The sequence below is a fragment of the Lipotes vexillifer genome, unplaced genomic scaffold (genome assembly GCF_000442215.2).
Source record: "Lipotes vexillifer unplaced genomic scaffold, Lipotes_vexillifer_v1.1 scaffold311, whole genome shotgun sequence".
Lineage (NCBI taxonomy): Eukaryota > Metazoa > Chordata > Mammalia > Artiodactyla > Lipotidae > Lipotes > Lipotes vexillifer.
The window spans coordinates 3859896-3868887 of NW_006791012.1; the positions used below are offsets into that span (position 1 = coordinate 3859896).

The following is an 8992-nucleotide window of genomic DNA, read 5'->3' on the forward strand; positions in this document are numbered from 1 at the left end:
GCATTCCTGGAACTGGGGGAGTGTGTTCAGGGGGAAGTGCCAGGGCCCAGCCATTTGTTCTGCTAAATAACAGTCTGAATGTAAAGCTGTCCCATTAATGGTGACTCTAAACTCAGAAGCAAGCACCTAACCATTTTGGTTTAGAGCATTCACATCCTGACATTATTTTTATTATAAATTACTCTCCTTTAGTATTTTTTCTTTTTTAAAATTTTATAGCATACTTACATTTTTATTTCTATTTTTAAAAATATATAATATCCCCTTCTACTTATTTCTCCCACTCTCCACCCCCACCTCTGGCAACCACCAAGCTGGTGGGGTTTTTTATATTACAGTCAAGTCATATTGATGTTTGAAATTATGTGTGTAGGTAAATTCTATTTATGGATTTCACTTCAGGATGAAGGATAGTATAAAATATTTGTTATAAAAGGAGAGCAGTAGAACTGATCCAGTTAAGCTAGATTTTGAAACCAAAATCTATTCATGCACACAGTTTTTACTGAGGGCCTCCTTTGGGTCATATATTGTACAGATGCTGGTCATGATATACAAGAAAATCCCACTGATAATCCGTTTGTTCTACCCACTTCCTATAAGAATAAGTCTAGAAGAGTAAAAGATCATCCTTTACAATTTGTGCCAACCTTATCCACTCATTCTTACTTCTGTGGTTGAGTTGTTCATAGCACTAGAATCTCTAGGCTACTATTTGCATGTGTTCGGTTTCAGAGGTAGGCAGGTCTGACTGTAGCCCAGCTTGGCAAGCAGAGTCTAAGAGGCCTCTTGGTAGTCACACCTTTGTGTAATACCCTCCCCTTCAGTGTGTGTGTCATGGGGGGTGGGGGATGGGTATGACTTGCTTCTAGCCAACAGAATACACCAAAGGTGATGGGATGTCACTTTTGTGATTTGGTTACATAAACTTGTGGCTTCCATCTTGCTAGAAGACACTCTTTATTGCTTTCTGGGCTTGCATATTTGATGAAACAAGCTGCCATATTGGAAAGACCTATATGACAAGACATGGAGGGTGGCCTCTGGCCAACAGCCAACTAGGAACTGAGGCTCCCAGTCTTAACCTCAAGGAACTGAATTCTGCCAACAACCACGAGTCCTCAGAAGTGACTCCTTCCCCAGTCAAGCCTTCAGATGAGACCCTAGCTGTGGCCAACACTTTGATTGCAGCCTGATAAGAGACTCTGAAGCAGAAGACCCAGCTAAGCCGTGCCAGGATTCCTGATACCACAGATACTATGGGATAATAAATATGTGTGATTTTAAGCTGCTAAATTGGTGGTAATCTGTTATACAACAATAGATAATGAATACACCCACCAAAAGGGTTAACGAGACATAAAAATGACTTCATTAGAACACTCAGGAAGCTTCCATAGACAGCCAGCATCTAGAGACTGCATCTCAGCCTTTCCCATCTTGCTTGTTTATGAAACCTGAATTGCTTTTAACATACTTAGAGAATACCCAGAAATACACGCCTATATTTAAACAGACAAAATGTGATCTTCTGTTGAATTAACCATTGCAAAATGGTGATCTGAAGTTTGATTCCTATTACAAGCATATTTACTTTAAAAGAAAGGCAGAAACAGACTAGGCATTTGTATTGACTATTCTTTAGTGTGTAGATGAATAGCAACTTACATTTGCCTCTTATTTCCATTACAAAGCACCCTTCTCAGTCTTGTAGGAGTACGTTTGGTATCTCATTTCCATTTGCTACACTAGTTAGAAGCAGAAACAGGCCCTGAGCCAAGGTTTCGCCCATTCTGCATCCACCACAGTAGTTCTCAGACTGAGATGGCCACCTGCTTCTCCCCCTAAGAAGACAGGGAAGTTAAGGAAAGAGCTGGGTTAGAAGCCCTCTGTCTTCTCCATGGGGGACGATTTCCCCTGCAAATACTTCGTATCCTTCAGGAATGAGCTGTTGACCTGCCTGGTGTCTTTAGCATAAGCAATAACCCAATACTGTCTCACCCAGAACGAACCCTAACCCAGAACTTCTAGACCAAACGGCCACCATTTGGTCAACCTGTTTTCAGACAGTCTACAATATCTAGTCTACAAAATCCAATGGGAACAGGGGGGTATATTCAATACTAGAGTCAAAACAGTGACTCCTGCCAAATAATCAAGTTCCTAAGAACATGATGTGTTCTGGCAGTTTCTTATAAAGTTAAACATACACTTACCATATGAACCAGCAATTCTACTCCTAGACATTTACCCAAGAGAAATGAAAATATATGTCTGCAAAAAGGACCTGTATGAATAACAGCATTATTCATAATAGCTCAAAACTGAATTGTCCATCAACTGATGAGTGGACAAATAACATTATGATAAATCCATACAATGGAATCCTACCTGGCAATAAAAAGGAATCAACCGCTAATATACACAACGTGGATTATCTCAACACCATCGTGCTGAGCAAAAGAAGCCATACAAAGAAAAGTACATGCTGAGTGATTCCATCACCATGAAACTCCAGAAAAAGCAAAACTAATCCATAGTGATAGAAAGCAAAACTTTCTATCCAAAACCGCCTGAGGCCAGGGATGAAGAGTGGGAATTGCTGAGAAGGGTCATGGGAGACAAAAATGTTCAGTGTCTGGATTGTGGTAGTGATTAAATGGTTTATCTATTTGTCAGAACTCATTGAACTGTACCCCTGAAATGGATGCATCTTTTGTATGTAAATCATATCTCAAAACTGCTTAAAAAGTTAGGACAAAAGATACAGTGCTAACTGCAAAGGAGATTTGACAACCAAAAAACATATGTACATTCAATGGGATGACTGAACTCTTTTTAGATTATATAACTCAGCTCTCAAATATTGATCCTTTGGAAGGAATCGCCTGCAGGCAGTGAGTTGAACCCACAGAATCATACTCATTTCCTTCAGTTCCCCTGGTTGCCACAGGCCAGGAGCAGGGGCAGGAGCATGCCCCTGCCCCCACCAAGGGGCAAGGATGCGAGGCTGCAGGAGTAATGCAAAACATTTTTCTCTACTCTTCATGGTTTGTGCCTTTGGTGTTGTATTTAAAAAGTCACTGCCATACCAGAGGTCATTTTATGTTATCTCTCAGGAGTTTTACAGTTTTGAGTTTTACATTTAGATCTGTGATCCACTTTTTTTTCTTTTTTAAGAAGTATATTTTTTTAATTTATTATTTTTGGCTGCATTGGGTCTTCGTTGCTGCGCGGGGGCTTTCTCTAGTTGCGGCAAGCGGGCTTTCTGAGTTGCGGTGCGCAGGCTTCTCATTGCGGTGGCTTCTCTTGTTGCTGAGCATGGGCTCTAGGCGCTCTAGAGCTTAGTTGCTCCGTGGCATGTGGGATCTTCCCGGACCAGGGATCGAACTCGTGTCCCCTGCATTGGCAGGCGGACTCTCAACCACTGCGCCCCCAGGGAAGCCCTGATCTGTGATCCATTTAGAGTTAATTTCACAAAAAAAATTCAGGCCCTCAGTAGCACTAGCCATATTTCAAGTGCTCAATAGCCACACAACTACCATATTGGACAGCATAAATATAGAAAGTTCTGTTGGAGAGTGCTGGTCTGTATGGAACATGAATGGGAACAAAAATTTTTTGTGGGGGGGGCTGTGTTGGGTCTTTGAGATGGGCTCTAGGCGTGTGGGCTTCAGTAGTTGTGGCACACGGGCTCAGCAGTTGTGGCTCTTGAGCTCTAGAGCGCAGGCTCAGTAGTTGTGGCACATGGGCTTAGTTGCTCCACAGCATGTGGGATTTTCCTGGGAAATCGAACCAGGGATCGAACCCATGTCCCCTGCACTGGCAGGTGGATTCTCATCCACTGCGCCACTGGAGAAGTCCCTGAATTTTTAATTTTATTTACATTTAAACTAGTAAAATTTAAATAGCCACCTGTGGCTAGTGTCTATCATATTAGATAGTAGAGATCTGAAGTTGTGAGATCCACGGTCTGGAAATCAGAAGGATCAAATGGTCTTCTCAAGCTTATCTCTGCACAGCCCTCAATTTCACTGGGTATTAGGCTGCTTCTAACCATTGAGGCTCTTCATTTTATTTAAATTCTCAAATATGTCATTTTTCTGTTATTTGACCCTGAGAAATTTCCTTGAATTACATAATACCAGGTATACATTAGATCAAAGTTTTTCAAACATCAGTTGGCCATGGAATCAATTTCCTGGCTCTAACCAGCATTTTATAAAAGATGAAATACATTAGACAAAGTAGAAAAGATCAGCATGTATCACACTTAAAATGTTGTTTTGTAGGACTTGTGTTTCAGATTGTATATGTGGGAGTGAAGGTGTCTGTATGTGGATATGCCATTATTTAAAATGTACTTCTCATAGTGGGTCTAAGTCAAAAACATTTGCAAAAAATGTCAAGACTGTACTACTAAATCCAGAGACCCAAGTCAGACCAAATTGGGAGAGAATGAATGGACGAGCCTTTCCGGTGCTTTAGGAACCTTTGGACACATTACTTAAAGCAAGCAGAAAAACTGGTATGGGCTCAGGCTGAAGTGTTGAAAGCAGGACTTCTGTTAGTAGTACTGTACAGACTCAGGCAGCTCACACCATGAAAAACTTCAGAAATGTTCCTTCTTCATACATCTGGTGCTATTTGTTCTTCTGATCCTATTGTCAAGGGTGGTATGCATTTCCCTGCTCCATATGAGAAGACTGTAAAACAATTTACTTTGGCTTGGTATATTTTTTCTGTTCCAAAAGTATTTCCTTTCATTTAAGTTCAAAAATTCTTTACCGAATTTATGAAAATTTCAAAGACTCTTCAGAACAGGATACGACACTCTATGTACACCTGATAAATATTTATTATCCCTAGTGCTTATTGTTACAGGTTCAGTTAACAGGGATGTGCCCCTTCAGATCTTGGTACCCCCTACAAGGCCGGGAGTAGAGGAAGGGCTGGGGGTGACGGGCTCACACTATGGAGACAGTGGGGGGTAGGGGAGTAACCTATCCTCTTTCTGAGGCCCACATCCAGTTTTAGATTCCAGCCTGAAAGGCTAAGGCTGGGACCCTGGGGTGGGGGACGTTTGAGGAAATAAGGCTAAGAGCAGTACTCATTCTCTGTATCAAGTAGCCCTCAGCTGTCCCTGAGAGGCTGGGACACACTAGAATATTAGCAACACATTCAAATATTAACTCATTTAATCCTTGTAACAAGTCTAGGTAGTAGCTACACTATTATTAACCTCATTTTACAGATAAGGCAACTGAGGTACAGAGAGGCTAAATGACTTGTCCATACAAACTAGTAAGTGGTAGAGCTGGATTCAAAACCGGGTAACTGACTTCAGTGTCTGTTCTTCAACACTATCCACACTACCTCTCTGGGTTTATGTTCTTTTCTGAAGTATTCAGGCATGGTTTCGAGCTAAAGAATTTTTTTTTAATATTCTAAGCTGCCATTTTTAGTGACTAGTTAGGCTGAGAAACCTCCACTAATTTGGATCCATGTTAGATTCGCTAAGAGTCTTCATCTTGCCTACAGGTTTCTTCGCACCTATTGAAGAAATGTGTTCTTTGCAGCCTGAGAGGCATCATATTCACCCAGTTCTCGGGAAGGAAGGTAAGTCCCTAGCACCACCCTGTGTGAAGGGAAAGGCTCCAAGCACTGTCCACTGTTGAGAAAATGAGCACAAGAAAAGCAATAAAGTCTAGAAAACTGGGCGACAGGCAAAATCTCAATTGTCTTTACCAGGCACATGGTAGCCCCTTCTGCAAGACAGTTGCCCAGGACCATTCTTCTGGCTGCTAGTGCAGACAGTGTCCCGGGCCCAGGAGCTACCTGCCTTGTTGGCAGATAAGCCTCTGGTTTTCCATTTGAAAACCACAAATATTATCACTCAGAGGAATGTCTGAGGTCAGTTGCCTGAATCCTTTCCATTGACAGGTGAAGAAAACTGAGGTCAACTTTGGAGACCGGACACGTGTCATGCAGGGGAAAAAGAAACTGAGATGTTGGGGAGAATATGTGAGGATTTCTGCCCCATTTCAGAATGGAAGGCTCTTCTGTGTTTAGTTTTGATTTTCTCCATTTTCCAAATTTCCTACAGTGTTGATTATATTAGTCCAAAACATAGTCACTGTTCACCTTTTCCTCCAGGCTCCATGTGATTCCCAATATACCTAAAGGCTACATTAGCTTCAAGTCATCTTGAGGTCCCAAACATCCTTTTATTCCCACTCATTCTCATTTATTTCAGACTATGAAGAGAGAGCCATCCCCAATAACTCATGTGAACCAAAAAAACACAATTGTTCTGTAACCTTGCCCCATTTATAACACAAGCAAGCATCTACTGGGTCAGCCCTTTTCTTAGAGCTTTACAGACTTAACTCATTTAACCCTCACCACGATCCTGGGAGGCAGGCACTCTCATGATCCCCATTATAAAGATGAAGAAGCCAAGGCACAGAAAGGTATGGACATGTCCTAGGACCCAGAGTCAGTAAGCGTTGTTAGGGACCAAGAAGTTCCACAATGACTGGGTTCCTGAAGACCTGCTTAGAAGTCACTTTTCCAGGTTCCAAAGCATGGCGCTTGGGCTGCTCAAGAGGAGACCATGACTTTCCCACCTGCCAGCTGCTGTCCACTGTCCTTTCTCAGCTCTCAAAGGGCCTGCTCTAGCCTCACCCCCATGCCCCAGTCTGCTATGCTATTTCTAATACATTGTGTTGGGAAATCAAACCACTTGGCAACGGCATTCTGAATTTCCTAAAAGGCATAAGCAGTGTCTATTAGCTTCATTTCTCTCTGACTTGTAGTTCCATATTGAAAAACTAAATTAGAAATCATGGCAGAGAGATGCAGTGGGAGTTTGGGGGCACTCCATGATCTGGAAAGGTCGTGGACTTGAGCAAAGCCTTGGCGGCAGCTGCAATCAGTCACCTGAGACTTTCCCCACTCCTTCCAGGCGTTTAGGTTCTAGGCAGTTACCAGGGGCAGGCCTGCGGAATCATCGAGGTGTTTGCCCACAGAATCTCATATTCACTCACTTGCCCACAAGCAGAAAGGACTGCGTCCTGCCTTTACCAGGGAACATGCCTGGGAGTCACATAAAATTGGCATCCGTAAAATTGAAAATTGGCATCCATAAAATTCTATGAAACCATAAAATTGGTTTTTTTGGCGGAAGCAATTTTAAAATGTTTACCCAGAGAGTCCCCAGACCCAGGAAGCATTTCCACATGGCTCAGGACTCCACTTCCCCTCAAAAGCTGCTCAATGAGAGTCCAATCCAACCTGCACATTTGCTTTCCTTCACTGAAGAGGCTCAACTCCTCTGCTTACAAGAAGTGAGTGTCTGCCCCAAGCCGACTATACCCTTACCTGGTACACTTACATGCGCATCAGAACAAACATTTCTGAGATGGGACTAGGCCGCCAGCATGGCCTCATTTCTATGGCATGTTGACTTGGGGAAGGGAAGTGGAAGTGGAAGCGCAGAGCCCTAACCATTGGACTGCCAGGGAATTCCTTTTGTAATTAAATGAACACTCTCAATCTTAAGTGGCAGACAGTCATCACATTTTCCAGAAGGAGAAATAGAAACAGCAGGGAGTCAAGTCACTTTGCCCAGAGTTTGCTGTTTTTCACAGCCTCAGCAATGAGGAGCTTTGCTTCGGTGACTCAAGACAAAACATATGTCCAAGGCTCTGAATCCAGAATTATTGGAAATCTGGAGGGGGAGCCAGCTGAGGTCCTCACTCAGCTGAACCTGGCCATGTCAGTAAATGCCTCTAGGCTGCAGTTTTCCCATCTGTGAACTCTGGGCTAATGGAGAAACCAAAACAGGCTGAGGCTTTGGCCAATCCACAAAGACTACACTACACCTCAAGGGATGAAATGCAACTTCTAAGAGTCACAAAAAGCAGGCAAAGCTAAGTGAAGATGCTTCTTTCTCTCTCCTCTCTAGAATTTACATCTTTCCACAAATAAAGCCCCTTAAAACTCATAATACCCTACAATGTTCCTGACTATGGGGATTGACAGCAACCCGTCCCAAGTTCCCAGGAGAGGCATGTTTCTGGGCAATGAGCCGTGCACAACTACCTCCAGCCTTGTTATCCTTGGGTCCACTGACAACTCTTCAAAAAATTGCCAGCTTCCTACTAGCCAAAGGGCTGAAACAGAGGCCATAGATTACAGGCGAGAATGGTCCAACAGGCAAAATTTAACCAATGCTCCCAGAAGCTTTTGGGCACCGTTGGCGGAGAAAATTGGGTGAGGATATTGGGGCGTGGTTGGAACGTTTTCCCTAGTGTGGGCAGCCAGAGAGTGTAAGGAGTAAAGTACAGGTGAGACCGCTGCCTCTTCCCTAACACACTCCCACCTAATGGTAGGACTGGTTCTTCCTAAAAGATGCAGTACCGATCCTTGAGAATGTCAGGTGCGCCCCCCGGCTGACGTCTGCAAAGGTGTGGTCAATATGCAAAGCCTCCAGACGTTATTTTGATATTAAAAAAATGTTAAGAGCCACCAGCAGCCAGTTAAGAATGAACTCTTAGGAGTATATGAGGGTGTATGAATATGAACTAGAGTGCATTAGAGAGCTGGAGTCTCCCACTGAGCACTCGGAGAGGTGTTGGCTGGCAGGGAAGGGAGGACGTTACCTGGCCAGGTCGAGGAATGAGTCCACTGTCTCTTTGGGGACCGGTGGGGGCCCCGTCTCCTCCAGACCCAGGTCGCTGGACTGAAGGGTCTGCGCTCCAGACCCAGGCTTGATGATGAACGCCAAAGCGACTGCGAGAGCCGAGGCGCCTAGTGTGGTGAGGCCAAAGTAGGCTATGGCGATGCCGCCCAGGCGCCCGAGAGAGCTGGCATCAAGGGAGGCGGCGCCCGATACCAGGCTGCAGACCACCAGCGGCAGGATGATCATGCGCAGCATGCGCAGCAGCATCTCTCCAGGAAAGGCCAAGTAGGTGACCTGTGTGCGGTT

The 8992-nt window shown here is 44.0% G+C and overlaps 1 protein-coding gene across 1 annotated transcript in view; it reads right to left on the reverse strand.

Annotated features, from left to right (window-relative positions):
* The window catches only part of SLC1A4 (solute carrier family 1 member 4), a 20461-nt gene that overhangs the window by 11308 nt on the left and 161 nt on the right, over positions 1–8992 (reverse strand). The window contains 1 exon segment of the mRNA XM_007464110.1: positions 8667–8992. This exon segment is cut by the window's right edge and continues 5 nt beyond it. Within this exon segment, the coding sequence (XP_007464172.1) occupies positions 8667–8992 (326 nt within the window).